This window comes from Balaenoptera acutorostrata, chromosome 9, assembly GCF_949987535.1.
Source record: "Balaenoptera acutorostrata chromosome 9, mBalAcu1.1, whole genome shotgun sequence".
Lineage (NCBI taxonomy): Eukaryota > Metazoa > Chordata > Mammalia > Artiodactyla > Balaenopteridae > Balaenoptera > Balaenoptera acutorostrata.
Genome location: NC_080072.1, coordinates 26,305,925 through 26,328,608, shown reverse-complemented (window position 1 = coordinate 26,328,608; position 22,684 = coordinate 26,305,925). Strand labels below are relative to the sequence as shown.

General features: G+C 43.9%; 1 protein-coding gene across 1 annotated transcript in view; it reads left to right on the top strand.

Moving 5' to 3' along the window:
* The window catches only part of KIAA1549L (KIAA1549 like), a 137,478-nt gene that overhangs the window by 5,540 nt on the left and 109,254 nt on the right, over nucleotides 1-22,684 (top strand). The window contains exons 4-9 of the mRNA XM_057553246.1: nucleotides 641-756; nucleotides 3,387-3,606; nucleotides 4,438-4,571; nucleotides 10,779-10,941; nucleotides 12,459-12,518; nucleotides 20,865-21,016. Coding sequence (XP_057409229.1) covers nucleotides 641-756; nucleotides 3,387-3,606; nucleotides 4,438-4,571; nucleotides 10,779-10,941; nucleotides 12,459-12,518; nucleotides 20,865-21,016 — 845 coding nt within the window. The remainder of the gene's footprint in view (nucleotides 1-640; nucleotides 757-3,386; nucleotides 3,607-4,437; nucleotides 4,572-10,778; nucleotides 10,942-12,458; nucleotides 12,519-20,864; nucleotides 21,017-22,684) is intronic.

Sequence of the window (22,684 nt, the reverse complement as noted above, 5' to 3'; positions counted from 1 at the left end):
GTCCCTCTGGCCTTGGCCTGGCTCACGCCCATCATCCTCCAAGACTCAGTGGAAGCAACAGTTCCTCCCGGAAACCTTCCCTGATCCCCACCCCCTTGCCCAAGTCAGGGCTGGATGCTCCTCCAAGGGCCTCCAACCACATCCTAGGCTTCCCTTCAAATAGCACCTGTCATGTTCAACCACAAATGCCTCTTCTCCATGCCATTCCTGTCTCCGTCCCGCTTGTGGGGTGAGGACTGCACCTCCTGAAGCAGGGTTGATGTAGGCTGTTTTAGGATGCAGGGCCTGCAGTTAAGGAGGTTCTCAGGGATGCTGTTCCAGGAATTTCCTTGCATGCAGACCGGTCAGGGGCAGGCAAGGCTTAGCCTGGCTTTCAGAGTCAGAGGCAGCGTTGGTCAGAAACGAAGTGCCACCAGCATGTTAGCTCTGTCTCCACTAGGGCCACACGAATGGCTGGGGCCTCCTTTCCTTAGGACTTGAGCGGGACCAACGGAGCTGCTGCCCCACTGGTTGGACCTGTGCCCACTAGCTTTGCTCAGAACCTGTAGGAGGTGGTGGGTAGCTGGGGAGGAGAGGAGGGCTCATTAATTAGGAGGTCTGCTGCCTTACGCTGATTGCATGCTTCTGTTTCGCCCCACAGTTCTCTTTCTGACCCAAAGGAGGGTGCAGATCAGTGAAACCTTGAAGCTTAATGTAGCCAGAGGGCTCACACAGGCATTGCGGAAGGCATTCCACCAGAATGACGTCTTGGCTCATGTAAGCCCCCTGCTTTTGTAACCAGGCTCATCTATCTCTTCCTCTTGGGTCCAGAGTCTGTTTAGATTGTTTTCTTCCTCCCTGGGTACCATAGCCACAACAGAAGTAGGATCTTTCATCATTTGGGCAAATAGCTAATGCATGGTAGCTGGAGAAGGTCAAATTCTGAGATGGAAAATTGAAGATAATTGCCTTATGTCTAGTTTTTTTTGTTTTTTTGTTTTTTAAGCCTGGAGATTCTGTTTTAAATTGTCCCATTATCCTGTTGTTTGGGGAAAGTATTTAATTGTGGTAGTGTAATTTTGCAGAAATCATCCATTGTTTTTTTCCTTTATCTTCCTCACCATTGTGAACAATTAGTGATTTATTTCTGGACATTTAAAAATTACTCTGACTTGTAAACTGAGTCCACCTTTGCTTAAATTGCCAGCAGCAGATAGGGAAGTAAACATTTTTTTCTCTAAACGCTTTAATGTCAAGTACTATTTAACAACCACTAGCTGATTTTGATGGCATATCTAAGTGATGGAAGCCTTGCTTTACACCCTTTTGGTTTGATTCCAAGTTTTAAAGCAGTAAATGTGATTGACAGTCAGTGGACCACCCTTTACATCACTAGAAAATATTGCTTTCGCTTCCTCCTTTGATGCTTTGTGCCCCAGCTGCATTCAGTTTAGGGGTCCTTCCCCACCACCACATGAAGGACTAGGAAGGAGATTGGGTACACAGTTTATTGGTCATTGTTAATCTCTTTTATAGAATTCTGAAAAAAAAAAAAAAAGAAGAAATGCTTTCCACGAGAAGCATCTGTGGTTTCTGCACCAGAAACTTTATTTGAAAGTTGAAAATGTGAATGTTTCCATGGGGTTACCTGAGACAGTTTTCACTAAACTTTGGTCGTTTGCAAATTACCCTCACAGCTTTTGCCTTTTTTGCATATCATCACAGACCAGTGTGACAATTAGTACATGTTAGTTTTTTTTTAAATCAGCTTTTATTTAAAAAACAGTTAAGATTGGGATTGACGTACACACACTGCTATATATAAAATAGATAACTAATAAGGACCTGTTGTATAGCACAGGGAACTCTTCTCAATACTCTGTAGTGACCTATATGGGAAAGAATTTAAAAAGAGTGGATATATGTATATGTATAATTGATTCACTTTGCTGTACACCTGAAACTAACACAACATTTTAAATTGACTATACTCCAAAAAAATTTAAAAAAAAACACTTAATAAACATGTTTCTTTTGAAAGGATGTTTGATATTACCACCATAAGTAGCAATCAGGATCATTTGCCACAAATAAAAGGTAATCATAAACATGAGAATAGGGAGTTCCCTGGTGGTCTAGTGGTTAGGATTTTGCGCCTTCACTTCCATGGCCCTGTCAGAGAACTGAGATATTGCAAGCCGAGCAGTGTGGCCAAAACTTTTAAAAGATAAAAATAAAAATGAAAATAATGGAGACAGCCTGTTAAATTCAAGCTAGACATTGTTGCTTACAGAAGGCATTAAGGCTGGGCCTGGTGTGCCTTTGTTTGTTTAAAAATATGGTTAGCAAGGATTAGAGAGGCGTTAAAAGTCAATTATCCTCAAACTGAGACCTGCTCCTTGAGGTAATTGGAAGGATTGGAATGGGAGTAACTTTCTTGCTGGGTGATTTGGTGGCATTTGGTGCTGAGTCCGTGTTCCATCCAGAAGTATCTCTTGTCCCACCTAAAGTCACCTTGAACACCGCCTTTAGGTAACAAGGTGCTGGGGAGCACACAGCGTGGAGGAAGCAAAGGCATACCCAGCCTGCTGCAAAACCAATTGTCTTGGTTTCTTTGGCAAATACACATGACACTCCTAATGGAGATGCAAGAATAAGGGGGAGGAAAGCAGGTGTTAAAAACACCCTGAACTGCTGATATAAAACACTAAGAAGACAAAGTAAGAATAAAATCGAAAGTCTCAAAATCTTCCAGTTGGGTCAGAATGAGCTCAGATCATGAACATCCCTTAGGACTCAGCTGTAAGAGAAACTCTCCATGGCTCATCCCTGCCTTGGTCTTGAACCAGTCACAAGCCAAGGATGGAGTGAAGTCTGATCAGTTCTTCTCTCAGCTTCTAAAGAAAGGAATTCACCTCATTTACTACCTGACCCCTGTCCTGAAGGGCCTCCACTTAATCTGTCGCTTCTGCCTTTTAATGTTTATAAATGATGAGAAATATGATACAGCTGTTTTTCCCAGCATTCCATTCCCTGGAAATCTCTTTTGCCTGCCATCTCCTGCCTGCCTTCTTGGGTGCTAATTGATGCTCACAGGATTATACTGAGGCACTTAAAGAATAATAATTTTTTAAAAACCACACATTTAATTCTATTCCAGAATTAAATTAAATATAGATTGAATCCTATATCCGTAGGTTCGATATAAATTATATTTTGTTGTATTCTTATATTTTGAGACTTGACAATCCCCGTAGGCTTATGGGATTGTTAGAATATTTGTCAAATGAGAGTGTCCTATTCCCCAGCCATGCTGAGTTAACAGTTGTGGTTCTAAGAAACACCAAGAAGAACTTCAAGTACCGTGGAAATGAACACTGAGTTCTCTGGGTCCATTTGTTTTGTAGGTGGACATTCTGGAACATTCTCACAACATCACTGTTGGTTATTATGCTACCAAAGGGAGGCTGGTCTACTTGCCTGCTGCAGTGATTGAAACGCTGGGCGTTTATGGCATCAGCAATGTCACTGCAGATCTGAAGCAACACACCCCAACCTTGCAGTCTGTGGCAGTACTTGCGTCCCCGTGGACTCCCCAGCCTGCAGGCTACTTGCAGCTGAAAACAGGCAAGTAACTCAGAAGGAAAGGATTCCTATCCGTTCTGGGATCAGCGGTGGTACCAAGAGGATACCTGTTTGAAAACTCCATCACTGGCTGCTCTGTCATTTCTTAGAGTCATTGTGTACCTTCCTCCAAGGGCCTTGCTAATCAAATGTCCAAGTTCCCTGCACAGCAGCCTAAACTTTTCCAACCTGGATTCATTAGAAATATTCCTTCACAGGAGTCTTTCTTCCCAATTTATATAATTATGAGTATATCATACTTGTGAGCATCAAGTACTGTATTTTTTTTTTTTTTCCTGTATTACCAGTGGATACTGAGGAGAGTTGAGCGTCCTTAAAATCTGTGCTTTGCAGCAACACGTTCCAGATGCCGCTGAATCAGAATCTCTGAGCTTAGGCCTTGGAATCTTTCTTTCAAACTCCCTGGTGACTGTGATCCTGTGGTTTGTAAACCACAAGAGTAGAGGAACCATTGAAACTGAAAGACTCAAACAACTTAGTCATGCAGGCCAATTGATTGTTTTGTTCCCCTCCAAAGAAAGAGAAGACATGATCACTCTTAAGCCATTTTGTTGTCCTGGAGCAGATGTCTCCATATGCCAATCAAATGAAATCACAAAATCCTTTGCATTGGAGGGAATCTCAGGTTCGATCATGCTTTTAATTCTTCTATGTTATAAATCATTGTAAGAGCCACTTCCAAAACTGCAACTGTCCTTATTTGCCTGATTTCTCTGATGTAAAATCATGCCGTTTTATATCATGACTGCTATTAAGTTCAAAGAACTAAGACACAGAGCTTTGGTGAGCACTGATTTATTACTCTCATTCTAGTGCTACAGTTTGTGAGCCAGTCCGACAACATACAGTCCTGCAAGTTTGCTCAGACGATGGAACAGAGACTACAGAGGGCCTTCCAGGATGCCGAGAGGAAAGTTCTGAATACTAAAAGCAACCTGACGATTCAGGTAAGGAGGAGGGTGCTTCAGCTGTGTAGTTGACAGAGGCCAGCCGGAACACAAGTGTTGGCAAGAAGTGGTTTGGTCCCGCATTTCAAAGCTGCCTGGTGTAAACGTAACTTTATACTTCGGGCATGTGATATCAACAGGAGAAGGTGCCACTTTGGGGCCACTGAGTTGAGTCAGGCCTGGCAATGATGAGGATGTCTGGGGTGTGGTGGTCATGACAAGGGAGATGCTGTGATACTGTGTACCTGCTGTGATTTGGGATTTTATATTTATTTTCCCAAGCCTTTCTTGGGAAGGCTTGAAGCTTCCTTAAGCCTTTCTAATACATTTATTATTTTTAAAAAATGAACTAGAATATACTCTATATGTCAAATGTCGCATATAAAATGAATCATTTCTAAATAGCTAACTCACCAAGATTTGCCTATTCTGTGATTTTCTTTGAGTTGTTTTCCAGGCATCCACACAAACAATCACCTTATTTTAGACACACACACACACACACACACACACACACACACACACACTTTATATTTAGGGTTTACTATGTGCCAGGACTGTGCTAAGTGTTTTATAAATGTTTTGCTACATAATACTCAAGACATCCTTCTGAGGTGTTATTATCAGCATTTCACAGGAGAGGGAACTGAGAGAAGGGTAGGAAACTTCCAGAAGGTCACACAGTTGGTAAGAAATGGAATTAGGACTTGAGCCAAAGCCCATACTCTAATCCACCATGCTCTACTAGAATCAATGCAATGCAGAAATGGGATCCTTGATGAAATTTTTGGCAAGCATATGCATTATCTTCCAGGGCAATCCCACTCCTGGTGTACTGTATTTCAACTTCCTGGATTTACAGTAGACATGCTACCAAAAGCGTTTCTCAGACCCATTTTTTACAATTATATTGATAACATCTCACTAAACACAGATGCTTCTTAATCATATTCATCCAGCCCCCAAATTTCTCTAATTAACTGTACTAATTAATGTCTCTGTTTTTACTGAACTAAAATCCTTTGCAATTAAACCCAGTGGTTTTAAAATTGGCATTTAGCATAAGTGAATTATCAGCAAAGCCAATATGATGTGGAAAGCATACATTTTAATATGAATGAGCAGTCGTCCTTTTCTAGATTCACCCAAAGTATATATGGAAGTATCTCATTATGATCTGGTTCATATTAGACTAAGATCTAAAAACATGTCACAGACATAAGATTTATGTAAGGAGTAGTGTGACTCAGCTCCTTTTTCTTTCTGATTGCATTTATGATCCTCACAGGTACATGAGTCTTATTGGAGCTTGGCAGTGGAACATATTCTAATTATATTCAAGAAGCACAGACTTATCGACCAGCTTCTCTTTATCAGGCACTGGAAGGGACACCAAGATAAATAAGCTGCCCTTGGCCTTAAGAAACCTCTCTTGTGTTGTCGTATGATAGTCAGGGGCCGTGAGATGAAACTTTATAAAGCAAGTAACAAACATTCCTTGGAAAAGACTACAATGGGCAATTAGATAATTGCATCTAAATAGATTTTAGATGCTCTTGAACATATCCACAGCTTTGGGTGAATTGTTTTATTAACCCTCTTTCACTTTTTGCCTTGGCTGGCAGGAAGCCCAGAGCCAAAGTTGTTGTGTGGATTTAGTAACCCTCTAGGCCCCTATATCATTCATAGATTGCTACGTGCTAATCATCCCCCCAGGGTTGTCTTTAATCTGTTTTTTCAGGACCTGGTTTTGTAATTAATAAATTACCATTTTATTGTATTAAATGTAATTTGTGGGGCACCTTGCATCTTTTGTGGAATAAGACCATGTAAATATTTAATTTGTTCAGAGAGTCATCGAAAAAGTGACAATTATTTTTTACTTGTATAGCATTGATATTAGAGGCTAGAGTATAGTAGACTCAATTAGGACTTTCTGATTATAAGCAACAGAATCCAAGCTCACAGGCTTATGCAAAAAGAGGAAGTGATTGGGTCATGTAACCGAAAGGTTCACAGCTCCTTACTTCAGGAACAATTGGATCCAGGTGCTCACATGATTTCTTCATGAAGTTCTCTCTTCGTCTCTTGGCTTGCCTTGCTCTGGGCGGCATCATCCTCAGGCCCCTGGCACCTCCAGATTTGCCTCATCCTTATTACTTACAGTCTCATGGATCCAGAGTGCCTTTTTTGTGTCATTCCAGTCAAAATCCTGGATTAGTTTTCATTGAACCCTCTTGGATCACGTGCCCATTTCTGGACCAGTAACTGTGGTCGAGGATATGAAATATCCCAGTCAACTAAGTCTGGCTGAGATGCCCACTCCTGGAACCTGAGTGGGACAACTGCACCCAAAGCACATGAACTGATTGGAGAGGAGGAGATGTTTCCCCAAGGAGAATTGTGCTGACAAGGAAGAAGGGAGAATGGATACTAAGAATGAAAACAACAGCTTTCCATTCTGTCAGCGTTGTGGGTCTAATTAGCTAAATGAATCATGGCATGAGTGAATGGGAAGTAAGAGATACGGTCAGAACCCATACGAGTCTAAGAGTAGAGGGGTAATGGGAAAGTATCCCCTGCAAGGGACAAGGTATGACTGTCAAGGAACAGTGATATGACTTTGGTTTCAGGCCTGTGGATCTCTTCTTATTTATGAAGTTGTTGTTAAGCAGCCCCCAAGAATGGTCACACTTTTCTTAGCTATAAAAAAAAAAATGAGTATAGTAAAGAAAACACAAATAAATGGAAAGACATTCTGTGCTCATGAATTGGAAGACTTAATATTGTTATGATGTCAAATACTACCCAGAATGATCCCTATGCAATCCCTATCAAAATTCCAGTGATGTTTTTTGCAGAAATAGAAAAATCCATCCTAAAATTCACCCGAAATATCAAGGGACCCCAAATAGCCGAAACAATCTTGAAAGAGGAAAACAAAGTTGGAGGTCTCACACTTCCTGATTTCAAAACTTAGTGCAAAACTATGGTAATCAAAGCAGTATGGTACTGGCATACAGACAGACATATGGACCAATGGAACAGAATAGGGAGCCCAGAAATAAACCCTTACATATATGGTCAAATGATTTTTGATGAGACCTTTTGGTGGGGGAAGGGACAGTCTTTTCAACCAGTACTACTAGGAAACTGGATATCCACAAGCAAAAGAATGAAGTTGGATCCTCACCTAACACCGTATACAAAAGTTAACTCAAAATGGATCAAAGACCTAAATGTAAGAGCTAAAGCTGTAGGACTCTTAGAAGAAAATAGGGGAAAAAAGCTTCATGACATTGGATTTGGCAGTGATTTGTTGATATGACACCAAAAGCACAGGTAACAAAAGAAAAAATAAATAAGTTAGATGTCATCAAAATTAAAAACTTTTGTGGCTCAAAGGACATAATCAAAAGGCAACCCACAGAATGGGAGAAAATATTTGCCAATCATGTATCTATAGGGGGTTAATATCTAGAATATGTAAAGAACTCCTACAGCTCAGCAACAAAAAAACCAAACAACCCAAGTAAGAAATGGGCAAAGGACTTGAATAGACATTTCTCCAAAGACGATATACAGGTAACCAATAAGCACATGAAATGATGCTCGACATGACTAATCATTAGGGAAATGCAAATAAAAACCACGAACTACCACTCACACCTATTGAGGATAGCTATTATAAAAAAAAATAGAGAATAATAAGCATTGGTAAGGAGAAATTGGAACTCTTGTGCACTGCTGGTGGACGTGTCAAATGGTGCAGCTGCTGTGGAAAACAGTATGGCGTTCCCTCAAAAAACATAGAATTACCATATGATCCAACAATTCTACTTCTGGGTATATACCCAATAGAATTTAAACCAGGGACTTGAACAGATATTGGAACACCGGTGTTCATAGCAGCATTATTCGCAACAACCAAAAGGTGGAAGCAACCTAAGTGTCCATCCATGGGTGAATGGATAAGGCAATGTGGTATATACATGCGATGGAATATTATTCATCCTTAAAAAGGAGGGAAATTCTGACACAGGCTACAACATGAATGTACCTTGAGGGCATCATGCTAAGTGAAAGAAGCCAGTCACAAAAGGACAAATACTGTATGATTCCACTTATCAAAAGTATTTAGTTTTGTCAAATTAATAGAGAGAGAAAATAGAATGGTGGTTTCTAGGAGTTAGGAAGAGGAAGAAATGGGGCGTTATTTAGTAGGTACAGAGTTTCAGTTTGGGATGATGAAAAAGTTTTGGAGATGGATGGTGGTGATAGTTGCACAATAATGGGAATGTACTTAATGCCACTGAACTGTACACTTTAAATGGTTAAAATGTAATGTGTATTTTACCACAAAAAAGAATGAAACTAATATAATGTTTTATGTCAATGATGTCTCCTCAATAAAAAAATTCTCATCTGAAAAAATGTATAACTTACCTGGTCGAGTGTAGTATGTACAGAGATACCGTATTGCAAGCTCTTTGGGATCCAGTGAGATTTAGTTTTGTTGAAAAGCAAAAAAACAGTGTTCAGAATAGAGATAAAGGTTGCAAAGTTATTTTAGTTATTATTTTTTTAGGTGACAGTGCGGTGAGGTCTTTTGAATTATTCAGAAAGAAGTGCCTTTTTTCTTGGTACCTTAGGAGAGGCATGAATATCTGTGGCTAAACCACATTCCAGAAATACTTTTGGAGAGGAAGTAAGAGTTGACCAGAAAAGTTGACTCCGTATATCATTAATCATGGGACTCTAGGTACTGTGTTAGAGAATTTAAAAGGAACTTCCACTTATGGGAAAAAGTTCGAAATAACATGAAGAAGCTACTCTTGACGGTCTTCTTCAAAGTAAGGTTTAAAAGGAACGTTGCTGAGATATTTATGTCTGAGCACAGAAAGGTCTGGGACAGACTGGGTAACAGTTTCCGGCAGAAAGAGAGGACACATTCAAATGAAGATAATTTGAGGAAAGTCCAATGAAAAAGACTTTGTAGAAGTGTGGGCGGGCTCTAGGGAAACCACAGGGACAGTGCAGCTGCCAAGGCTGTGACAGTTGGGGTCGATGCTGTGAGAGGAGGGAGCAATTGTGGGAAGCCTGAGGCCAGAGCTGCCCAACATGAGCTGTGACCCCACAGGAGGGAGTCCCTGACACCAACTCTCTGACCTCACTCTTCTCCTTCTCTCCCACATCCTCCTGAGCTCCCTGCAGCTGAAGCCAGGGGGCCAAGGAGCCCATTGACGTGGTCCACAGGGTCTGCCTCTGGGGGCGCTGAGCAGGATGAGGGCAGGGTGGCAAATGGATCTGGAGAGGGAAGGGGCAGACACCCAGCACAGAAGCCCATAAAGAGTGTCTCACCAGACGGAATGCCTTCCTACTGCATCTGTTTTTCAAATCTCATCTGTGGGATATTTTTATGTATACATTGACCTATAAAAGTCTCGTTTCCTCATAACTAAAAAACTGACTTAGACAAGATTCGAGAAGAAAACCACACCATCTCATAGTAATATTAACATGTTCTACATTGAATTAGTAGACCACAAGGAAATGGAATCTCTCTCTAAAGAAGCTGTTTTCTATTTCTGAATTCTTTTTGTCATCAGGTTTGGTCACGCTTTCCATGACTAGGTTGATGATGGACGGTGTGCATTCCCCGTCCTTTCAACTTTAAAATCCCCCAAAAGTTTGACTCAGGCTTTCTCTGTCTGAGCAGTTGAGTCCTCCTTAAATTTACCATTCCTATGCTCTATTGTGTATTTTCAGAACCATAAAAGTAGGCTGAGACCATTTAGCCCCTGCAAAAGATACACACACCAGTGGTTAAAACCCACTGCCTGTCAGGCTGCCTGGATTGGAATCCTGTCTCCGTCACTTATTAGCTGTGTGTCCCTGGGCAAGTCCCTTGATCATTCTGGGCTTCAGTTTCCTCCTCTGTAAAAGGGAGTCATAACAGGATACACCTCCTAGGGTTGCGGTGAGGATTAAATGAGATCATGTGCCCTTAGCACGATGTCTGGCATGTAAGCAAGCAATCTGTAAGTGACAACTGTTGTTATTCTTATCTCTTCCTTGCTCTCTTCCCACCTCCCTTTCATTCCTAACCTCAACTTCTCCTTAAACTTCTCCTCCCACGGCCTCCATGAAACAGACCCTCATCTTATTTGGCATGTCTCCCTCCCCTTTCCTCCTGTGTCGATTCAGATGGTGAGCACGTCCAACGCCTCCCAGACAGTCACCTTGGTGTACGTGGTGGGCAATCGAAGCTCCTTCCTCAACGGCACCGTGGCCAGCAGCCTCCTCCGCCAGCTCTCCGCTGAGCTGGTGGGGTTCTACCTCACCTACCCGCCGCTCACCATCGCCGAACGTGAGTATGTCCACGTCCTACAGGGACTCTGCCATCTTCTCCGGGGCCTTGTCTGTTTAGCAAACCTCCATGGTGCCAGGCCACATGCTAACTCTTTTGTCATCATATCACAACTGAAATGTGTGATCAGTGGGGATTGAATTGATGAAAACTTTATTACACATTGAAAAAAGCACTGGCTAGGTGCTTTTACCCTTCACTTATTTCATATCTCATTTAATCCTCACAACTACCCTATAAGGTAGGTGCAAAATTAACCCCATTTTGCAGATGGGAAAACTGAAACTCCAAGAGGTTTAACAAGATGCCTACTCTGACATAGCTAGCGAGACATGGAACCTGGGGTTTGAACCCAAGCAGTCTGCCTTCTGAGCTTATAACACTGCCTGGTATGGCATCTGTCCTCGTGGCAATCTGGGTTGCTATGGTTTCCTCCACTTCTGCCATCAGCAGATGTTCCTGGGCCTTCAGCCCTTGCCTGGGCTATAGATATTATAATGCAACTCATGTGCAGTCACCATCGTGACTTCACTTGATGAAGTCCCCGTAGGCTTGTGGCCTCATCTTCCTCTAATGCTTCAGTTACATAATCCTCATTACCATGCAGCAGGCATAGACTTTGAAGACGATGTAGCCTACATTTTGTACCCAAACATTTACTCGGTAGCCAAAGGAAGTAAAGATCTATGCTCTTAAATTTAATCATTGGTACATTTCTAAAGGTCACTGGGCAAGTTTTTTTTTTAAACATGTATTAGCAAAATTGTTTCTATTTCCTTCTTTGGTTGCTTTATATATTGTAGATAAGTGAGATAATGTGTGTGAATATACTTATTAGCACATAGTAGACACTCAGAGTTTTTTTTAATGTTTGTTTAATGGCAAGCTTTTGTGAATTTCCATGTACTAGGGAAAGGTGCTTCTGGATTTTATGGAAAAGATGATGTCATAAAAGATGGCATTACGTCACCTGGCAGCACGTGAAGAATTTCTTTTTTCATCATCTTGATATTCTGAGAATAATAACAATAACACAACTATGATTTATTGAGTACTTACTATGTGCCAGGTACTATGCTAAGCCTTTTACATGTATTAACTCTGATGGTCACCACACCTGTAAAGAAATGGGACTGTTACATTTGGCTACAAAACTTAGTCCTTGACACTGGAAAAATCCATTCAAGAAATAATTATTCCTAAAAATGTTATGATGGTTGGATAATTTTTAAAGAGAAAGCTATTGTTAAGATAGGTTCTAGCTGTAGGTCTTGACAATGGAAGTGTTTCACTTAAGAAGGTTTTGATGGAAAAACCGAAAGCAGACACCCAAAAGCCCTTTACTGAGTATTTTAGTTTTCTGAATAGCAAGTTTCAGTCTCTATGTCCTAGAGTTCCCAAGAATGATAAAGCAGGATTTAGCTGCTTGGTATTTTGTCAGCGATGTCTATTTCTCTGAACAATATTTACATATAAAATGTGTGAAAGTAATTTGGTGTGTTTCTTGTTTGTTTTAGCGCTGGAATACCCCAACCTTGATATATCAGAAACAACCAGAGACTACTGGGTAATTACAGGTAATCTCTTCTTTCATTTCCCCTTTCACCCTATCAGGTTGGTTTATTTTTCTTTCCTTCTTTCTTCCCTTTCTTTCTTTCTTTCTTTCTTTCTTTTTCTTTTCTTTTCTTTTCTTTCATTTTTTAAAACATCTTTATTGGAGTATAATTGCTTTACAATGTTCTGTTAGTTTCTGCTGTATAACAAAGTGAATCAGCTATACATATACATATATCCCCATATCTCCTCCCTCTTGCGTCTCCCTCCCACCCTCCCTATCCCACCCCTCTAGGTGGACACAAAGCACCAAGCTGATCTCCCTGTGCTATGTGGCTGCTTCCCACTAGCTATCTGTTTTACATTTGGTAGTGTATATATGTCCATGTCACTCTCTCACTTCGTCCCAGGTTACCCTTCCCCCTACCCGTGTCCTCAAGTCCATTCTCTATGTCTGCGTCTTTATTCCTGTCCTGCCCCTAGGTTCTTCAGAACCATTTTTTTTTTTTAGATTCCATATATATGTGTTAGCATACTGTATTTGTTTTTCTCTTTCTGACTTACTTCACTTTGTATGACAGACTCTAGGTCCATCCACCTCACTACAAATAACTCAATTTTGTTTCTTTTTATGGCTGAGTAATATTCCATTGTATATATGTGCCACAACTTCTTTATCCATTCATCTGTCGATGGACACTTAGGTGGCTTCCATGTCCTGGCTATTGTAAATAGTGCTACAATGAACATTGTGGTACTTGTCTCTTTTTGAATTTTGGTTTTCTCAGGTTATATGCCCAGTAGTGGGATTGCTGGGTCATATGGTAGTTCTATTTTTAGTTTTTTAAGGAACCTCCATACTGTTCTCCACAGTGGCTGTACCTATTTACATTCCCACCAACAGTGCAAGAGGGTTCCCTTTTCTTCACACCCTCTCCAGCATTTATTCTTTGTAGATTTTTTGATGATGGCCATTCAGACTGGTGTGAGGTGATACCTCATTGTGGTTTTGATTTGCATTTCTCTAATGATTAGTGATGTTGAGCATCCTTTCATGTGTTTGTTGGCAATCTGTATATCTTCTTTGGAGAAATGTCTATTTAGGTCTTCTGCCCATTTTTGGATTGGGTTGTTTGTTTTTTTGATATTGAGCTGCATGAGCTGCTTGTAAATTTTGGAGATTAATCCTTTGTCAGTTGCTTCATTTGCAAATATTTTCTCCCATTCTGAGGGTTGTCTTTTCGTCTTGTTTATGGTTTCCTTTGCTGTGCAAAAGCTTTTAAGTTTCATTAGGTCCCATTTGTTTTTTTGTTTTTATTTCCATTTCTCTAGGAGGTGGGTCAAAAAAGATCTTGCTGTGATTTATGTCATAGAGTGTTCTGCCTGTTTTCCTCTAAGAGTTTTATAGTGTGCCGTCTTACATTTAGGTCTCTAATGCATTTTGGGTTTATTTTTGTGTATGGTGTTAGGGAGTGTTCTAATTTCAATTTGTTAATATGGTTTATCACATTGATAAAAGGTGTGGCATTAAGCTGTGGACGTCTGGGGCATGTCCATGTGAATGGTTGTCTATTTGTTTAAAGATCATTTAAAGATCGTAGGACTTTCTGCACTGCTTTACAAAACCCAAATGAAAGTCAGAGGAATGCCAGGCATGCATTTTTCTCTCTCCCCGGGTACCCCCACGCTGATCCTGGTGGAGCCCGGGCGTGTCCTGACAGTGAGGGTGGATGGAAGTAAAAGGGTGTTTGGGTGGCAGTTTCCTTTTTTCTTTCTTGACATTTCCCAGCTGAGATTTATGAAACAGCAAAAATTTTTTGCTTGTGTTTTTCAAAAGCCAGACAGTAACTCTGAAAATTAGAGAAGTAAGGATTGGAAGCAGAGAGAGAGGACAGATGCTTGTAGGAGGAAAAGTGACCAGCCGGGCCATAAAGGGTGATGCCAAAAGCTCAGCTTCTCTGTACACCGGTGCCACACTGAATCTCGGAGATGGAGTTTTGGGTGAAGTAGAAAAGGATAGCTTCATTGCTTTGCCAGGCAAAGCGGAACACAGCAAGCTCCTGCCTCGAGAAACTATGTGTCCCAACCCGGGAGGCTTTGATGAGGAGTTTTATAGCAATAGTTAAAGGGTGGGGTTGCTGATAAGATTAGGGTGTGTGCAGGGTCTGCAGGCCTTTAATCTCATCTCAGGTGGTCGGTCTCCTAATCTTTTTTTTTTTTTTTAATTTTTATTTATTTATTTATGGCTGTGTTGGGTCTTCGTTTCTGTGCGAGGGCTTTCTCTAGTTGCGGCGAGCGGGGGCCACTCTTCATCGCGGTGCGCGGGCCTCTCACTGTCGCGGCCTCTCTTGTTGCGGAGCACAGGCTCCAGACGCGCAGGCTCAGTAATTGTGGCTCACGGGCCCAGCTGCTCCGCGGCATGTGGGATCTTCCCAGACCAGGGCTCGAACCCGTGTCCCCCGCACTGGCAGGCAGACTCTCAACCACTGCGCCACCAGGGAAGCTCCCCAGTCTCCTAATCTTGATGAGCTTCTCTGGTCCCTTTAATCTTGCCTCTGGTGGTTTCTTGGCTGCTTCTCCCTTGATTAGCAACTGTTCGAATCTGCCCTTTGGAACTCAGGGACGGTCATGGAGGCTGGAGTCTTGCCTGCAAGAAAGCGGAGACAAAAAGGCTTCCGTGCCCAGGAGCCCCACAGGGTCCTTCTCAGTTTCAAGGGGAGGGACGGAAGGGTGTTAATCTGCTAGAGCTGCCATAACAAAGTACCTCAGGCTGGGGGAGCTTCAACAACAGGAATTTATTTTCTCATAACTCTAGAGGCTGGAAGTCTAAAATCAAGGTGTCAGCTGGGTTGTTTTCTTCTGAGGTCTCTCTCATTGGCTTGTAGATGGCCATCTTCCCTCTGTTCGTGTCTGTGTCTTAGTTTTCTCTTCTTATAAGGACACCAGTACAGGATTAGGCCGCACCCTGATGACCTCATTTTATCTTAATTGCCTCTTTAAAGGCCCTATCTCCAAATACAGTCGCATTCTGAGGTCCTGGGAGTTAAAACGTCAACATGTGAGTGGTGGGAGGACACAATTCAGCCCATTACAAGGAGGGAGGAAGATTTTGCAAGCCCTGGAAGATGTGCCTGAACAAGCAGGCCCTCCCAAACCTCCTTCTTCCCTTGCCGGACTCCTCCCTCCCTTGCTGTCCCGAACAAGCAGTAGATGGGCTGCTGCCTGGAATACTAACCAAGGAGCTTGGTGAAGCCTGCTCAAGATCTCTCCTAAATTGCAGAAAATTGCATTTCTTTCTCCCCTGCAAAGCCATGGATTTGTAGAGATTATTTTACCTGCTAAGAAGGCCAACTAAAGAAATGTTTAAAAAGGAAACAACAACCCACAGGAGTTTATGCTCAAGAGAGACAATGCAACACATTTTGGAAACCAGCAGGTTACGTAACATTTACAAAATCATGTTTCCTGCACAGGGAATGCTGTTTTTTAACTTGTAGACATTTCCTCCCTTCTCTTAACTTTTAAGATTTACATTCAATGGTAAAACATTCTGTCCTTGACAGACTCCTGTTTCATGCTTTCCTCATGTACCTGTGTCTTGCCCTGCCTCTGTTTTAGTGACATAACCTTAATAAAAAGCTCCATACATGGTCTTGTTTTCAGGATTCTTCTGGAACTTGACCCCTGCCCACTCACCTACGTGTCCAACTTCATTATCACTGTTGCTGCCTGTTGGTAATCAGCATACAGTGGCACCCATCACTGTGTTTGGGGCTGATTGGATCAGTTGATTAGTGCTTGGGGGGGAAGAGGGGACAGGTCCAGATCTCAGGCTGACCCTCCTGCCTTCCCTTTGGCCCATAACCACTTTCTAGACCCATGGGCGGCCACCACCAACTTTAACCATCATTTCCAGAAGGGGTAGGAGATTAGGAACTGAGAGATGAAGACAGCACTTGTCCAAACCTACAGTCCCTCGAATAACCTGTCTGCCCAGATATTCATCCTGGGCATCCTGTCTTCTGCTCATTGCTAACAGCCAAGGGGATTTGAAGCAATTTTTCTTCCTGTAATTTGTATTATAAAAGCCTAAGGTGTTTTCATCTGTTTTCCGACTAAACTTATATTAAATATGTTTTGGCACACTCTCCACTTCTCCCCTCCCTGAGTGCGGGTCCCACTGTGGTGGAAAATCACTGGCTTAGGGTGACTCCTGCAGCCCCTCTTTACAGAGTACCCAGGGGCTACCCTGCTCTCATGGATCCTGCAGTCAGGGGTGTATATATGAGGTGGGGTAGAAATGTACAGACTTAATATTGCTGCCTGACAGAGGTGAGAGCCCCTCTTAGGTTTATTCATCTGTCTTTATTTCACCTACCAGAGTCAAAATATCCCAGACCCAGCAATTACAGGATTTCTTCTGGTCTCAGCTCTGCTACTGATTAACCTAGTGTGTCCTTGAGCAAGTCAACTTAGACCCTCTAGGCATCACATGCTCACCTTTAGAATCAGGAAAAGATGTGAGCTGAGGATTGAGGTTCTTTTGGCTCTGAGTATGTGAGATTCAACCATGAATAAAACAACTTAACTTGGGTTCACTTGGCCTGATCATTGGAATCTTAGAGCCCAGTGCAATTGTAAACAAAGAAGGAATGAGAGACCAGTGATGTTACAGCCACCAAATCTTCTGGACAAAGCTCCTAGGAACACAGCTGGGACTTGCCCGCCTCCTCTGAGCTGAATCAGTGGTGGGTAAGGGTGGATGGCCAGGGCCCTGGCTGATGTACTGAGGGGCTGCGGTCTTCCTGGGCCCCCGTGCCAGGGTCCAACCCCCACTACTGCTTCCGTGTCTCTGTGAGAGCTATGGGCACACACCTCTTTCCACTCCCTTCCAGGCGGGCAGAGAGGGCCAGGAGCCTGAGGTCCACCGTGCTTCTCAGGGGAAAGGAAAGGAGCTACAGTCCTGGAACACAGCTCTGTGTTTTCCAGGCAATTCCTTCCTCTGGTGAGGATGTGTCTAGTGAAGCAGGAGGCACGTTTGAGCAAAAACAGCTACTGTTTATGGGCACCTCCCGCCCACCAAGTGCTTTATGTATGGCACTGTGCTGGAAGCATTTTTTTATAAAGTATACTGTTCTTCGCAATGATACAGTCAGGAAGAGCTTACGATAACCGTGTTTTCTGATGAGGAACTGGGGCCCAGAGAAACTAGGCAACTTGCTCAAGACACTCGGTAAGGGGGCATCAGGATTCAAACCCAGGCCCCTGGCTCCAACCCTCAGCTCTTCTCCAGCTGCCTCCTGAGAAGGACACATCCTCTTTGCAAATAGAGCCGTGAGGCATGAGGGAGCTGCCCAGTTGTTGATTCCATGTAGCTCTGTAGCAGGTTCTCACAGCCTCCTGTACTTCCCTGGAGGTATTTTTTTCTCAATTTTTAAAACTGTGGTAAAATACACATAAAGTGTGATTTACCGTTTTAACTTTAAAAAAAAAAATTTTATTTATTTATTTATTTATCTTTGGCTGCGTTGGGTCTTCGTTGCTATGTGCGGGCTTTCTCTAGTTGCGGTGAGCCGGGGCTGCTCTCCGTTGCGGTGCGCGGGCTTCTCATTGCGGTGGCTTCTCTCTTTTTTTTAAAATATCTTTATTGGAGTATAATTGCTTTACAATGGTGTGTAAGTTTTTGCTTTATAACAAAGTGAGGGCTTCCCTGGTGGCGCAGTGGTTGAGAGTCTGCCTGCTAATGCAGGGGACACGAGTTCGAGCCCTGGTCTGGGAAGATCCCACATGCCGCAGAGCAGCTGGGCCCGTGAGCCACAACTGCTGAGCCTGCGCGTCTGGAGCCTGTGCTCCGCAACAAGAGAGGCCGCGACAGTGAGAGGCCCGCGCACCGCGATGAAGAGTGGCCCCCTCTTGCCACAGCTGGAGAAAGCCCTCGCACAGAGACGAAGACCCAACACAGCCATAAATAAATAAATAAATTAAAAAAAAAAAAAAAAAAAAATAACAAAGTGAATCAGCTATACATATACATATATCCCCACATCTCCTCCCTCTTGCGTCTCCCTCCCACCCTCCCTATCCCACCCCTCTAGGTGGACACAAAGCACCGAGCTGATTTCCCTGTGCTATGCAGCCGCTTCCCACTAGCTATCTGTTTTACATTTGGTAGTGTATATATGTGCAGTGGCTTCTCTTGTTGCGGAGCACAGGCTCTAGATGTGCGAGCTTCAGTAGTTGAAGCACGCGGGCTCAGTAGTTGTGGCTCACGGGCTCTAGAGCGCAGGCTCAGTAGTTGTGGCGCACGGGCTTAGTTGCTCCGCGGCATGTGGGATCTTCCCGGACCAGGGCTCGAACCCATGTCCCCTGCATTGGCAGGCGAATTCTTAACCACTGCACCACCAGGGAAGCCCTTAACCATTTTTAAAGTGTACAATTCAGCGGCATTAAGTACATTCACAATGTTGTGCAACCATCACCACTATCTATTTCCAGAATGTTTTCGTCACCTGAAGGCTTCGACTGTTCTCTTCTTTGATGTCTGCCCTTGCATCATCTCTGGGATTCCTGTAAAGTAACCCATGGTGACGTCCCTCGACCATCCTGTGTCCCCTCTCTTGCTTTTGTCCACCAGTTAGGAGAGGCCAGTGTAGAAGTAATCCTTCAGCAATTGGTGCTGTCCTTTTACGGGAGGGGTGTCTTTGAACGCGCAAGAACACGGGCTCTCCTTCTGGGGTCAGGAGGCTGGTCAGCCCTTCCTCAGCCTGACAGCTGTGTCAGGAGGGTTCCAAGGGGCCACAGTGGGAAGTGCAGGAGTGTTTTATCTTTGCAGGAGTTCTGCTGAGCTGGGAGTCCCTCATGAGGGCCCTGGAAGGAAAGCTGCTTTATGCCCTCTGTGGGGATTATTTAGCATTTGTGGTTTCAAAGAAATAATTTCTAAGACTCAGCTGTGGGTTTCATTTTTCTCTTGATCAGTTTAAACATCGTTCTCTGTATCTCGTTGTCATCCGTTGCGTGTTCTGGCCCTGTTAGAATGCCATCATGAAAACAATGCCGTTTATATCCAAGCTATTGCCAGATCCCAGTAGACGGGTGGTATTAATGGTCCTTGGCTGGACTGTAGTAGAACAAACTCTGCTAAATGAAAAACCTTGTATTACATTCCCAGCCCGTGTAAGTTTTGGTCTAAGAAGATGAGAATTGCTTTTAGCATTTTTGTTTTCAGGGGTGACTGTGTTTGGAGAGAGTGTTGTGTGTTTGGGAAGAAGTGTCCTTCTTCCTGAGGGTCTCGGAGGAAGGGCTGGCTTCGGGCGTAGACAGCAAAAGGCAGTCGCCCCCGTAGTAATTGACCACAGCAGTCCTTGGAGGGCTCTGGTGTTCACTAAATTCTCTCCCATGCACCAGCCATTGCCTGGAATTCCATCACCAACGCCTTACCCATTGATTACAGATACCCTGGATGTGGGTGAAGCCCAGCAGTGAAGGAGGGATGGAAAGAGAGGGTTTCCTTTGCCTTCTGCACACCAGGCTCTATGCTAAGCTGCTATATACATCTTATTTCATCTCAACCTTAAAGCCCACTAGAAATATATTTGCTGTGATGTAGCCCTTCTTATTCCGTTTTACAGAAAAAGACTTGGACTCTGAGAGGGCCGGTGGTTTGCCCAAAGTCCCCCAACTGGCAAGCGCCAGCACTGAGAGGGCCCGCTCTTACTATCACATGATCCTGCTCTCAAGTGAGAGAGACCCCAGGGGCCCCGGGCAGCTTTAGGGGTGAGCCCTGAAAGGACCCCATTGAGGAGAGAGGGATGAGGACACCGAACAGGGCGGTTTGCCCATGCGGAAGGGGCTGAGTTGCAGGATGGAGCTTAGATTTCTCACCAAAGCTGTTGGGAAGGAAACGTAAAATCAGGGTAGCGCTGAGCCAGGGCTTCTGAGTGGGAACCACCAAAAATCCAAGTAGTTGTACGCGTTAGCGATGCTGTATTCCCATACGGACTCTGACAGCACATACTATCTTAAATAAGGTTGGGACCTAATACAGCAGCGTTACACCTGTCACAGCTTGTGAAGGACAGAGTGCATGCTTTGGGGTTCCACAGGCTTGGGTTTGAGCCCTGGCTTTGCTGATTACTGGCTGTGTGACCTTAGACAAGTCACTTAACCTTTTCAGCATCTCGAAGAGGTCAATAGCGATTCCTAACTCCTGGGGCTGATGTGAGGGTAAAGTGAGGGAAGGATGGCCAAACCCTAACATGGGGTCGGGCCCATGGCCCTTAGTGGCTGGTGGGGGCCAGCGGTGGCGGCTGTGGTTCCGAGTCAGCAGGCAGCCTCTCCTCTGACAGCCCCTCTGTGTCGTGTGTCCACAGTGCTGCAGGGCGTGGACAGTTCTCTGGTGGGCCTGCACAACCAAAGCTTCGCCCGGGTCATGGAGCAGCGCCTGGCCCAGCTGTTCATGATGTCCCAGCAACAAGGCCGGCGGTTTAAACGGGCCACCACCCTGGGAAGCTACACCGTGCAGGTGGGTGTGCGCAAAGTCACGGGGGTCTTATAAGAAGGGTGTGGAAATGTGCTTCCTGAGCCTAAGAAAACCACGCTGCGTGCCGAGGAGCGCTCCCATTGCAAGCTGATGAGGCCAGTTAATCCACGCTGCTCTTAGGTTTTGTGGGGGGGGTGACAGTCATAATCATCGAAATCATGAAGGAGGGTGAGAGCTGCTCTCCCGAGTACTAGACTGTAGGGAGAGGAGGTCTCGGAAGAAATGCTGCCCACATGCACATATTTATTAAACAAAAGGCTATTAGTAAGCAAGCGCAACTCCTCCGCATCCTGTTCTGGAGGCTGGATGAAGTCCCAGCTTTCAGGCCTCTCAGCACGATGATTGTGATCAGTGGAAACACCGATCAGCCTTACAGGTGTGGGATTCTGTTAGCCTTGTCGAATCCGTTTCAACACATAGAGCCCTCTACGTTTATAATGGACACGTGACCACACAGGGACTCAGGGTAGGGAGCTGTAGCAGACACTACTGGTGCCCTGCCCAAACCCCCTTATAATTTCTATGATGAATGCTGATGAACTTCCAGCATGTCTTCATTGAAGGGCTGCTCTTGAGATGCCAGAACGTACTTTGCCCAGCCACGGCTGGCCGGAAGTGCCTGGGAATTCACCAGTGGTGGAGGTATAAGTACCACAGCTCTTGCTTCTTGGCTGGGAGGATTCTGAAATGTATGCTTTAGGATCATTGCCAGAGCTTTCCCACAGAGAATTAAGATTTGGTTTCCCGCTGTGGTGACTGGCTTCATAATGCATCCCTTGTTAGCTCCCTTCCACCCCCTGTCAGTTCCCTGCATCTCTCCAATAAATTACAAGCATTCAACTCATCTCAGAGTCTGCTTCAGAGGGAACCCGACAGAGACAGTAGCCATCCTGCGGGTAGAGGCTCTAAGCCTCTCTAGATTCTTTATCCAGTTCAAGCAAGAGTGGGAGTGTCCATAGCATATTCTGGCCAATCCACATATCTTGAGTACCACTAATTTCACCAAATGAGAACCCATTTCTAACATTTGTTATGCTAATTAAGAAGCTCTCTTGAGCAAGGTATCAAATTACAGAAGTGCTTCTGGTAGTTGCCTCTAGGAAGTGGGCTTCTTATTTTCTGGAATGTAGTCGACTGCCCCTGGATTGGTAATTGACCACATCTAGTGTGTAACTTAACCCAAACACACAGGCAGTGTGTCTCACTGTCTAAGAGGAAGCTTTAAAGGAAATTGCAGACATTACCACAGTGTCTGCAGATCATGTCCCCAGGCAATCTTGGAAGTACAAACAATCCATCTTCTAGAACACACTTCCCTATGTTAGTCAACATCACGCCCCTGAGGGAGACTCCAGGTCCCCCATTTGCAGTTGGTGAATTTGGCCTCTTGTCCTATTGGATACTGCTTTGGTTCTAAAATTCTTTGTGGTCTGTCATGAGGTAAAGCGATAGTTAATTTCATGTGCCAGGTTTGTGATTTCCCTTCTGTGGGTGCACGTGAGCCCTATAATTCACACTTTTCCAAATGACAGAAAGGAAGTTGCTGGGATTCAGACAGTTGAAATGGGATTTGCCTCAGCTGAAGGGGAGGAAAGAATCACCCTACACTCCTGGTGTTATTTGTAAACTTAAGAAACCCAGCACATTCTA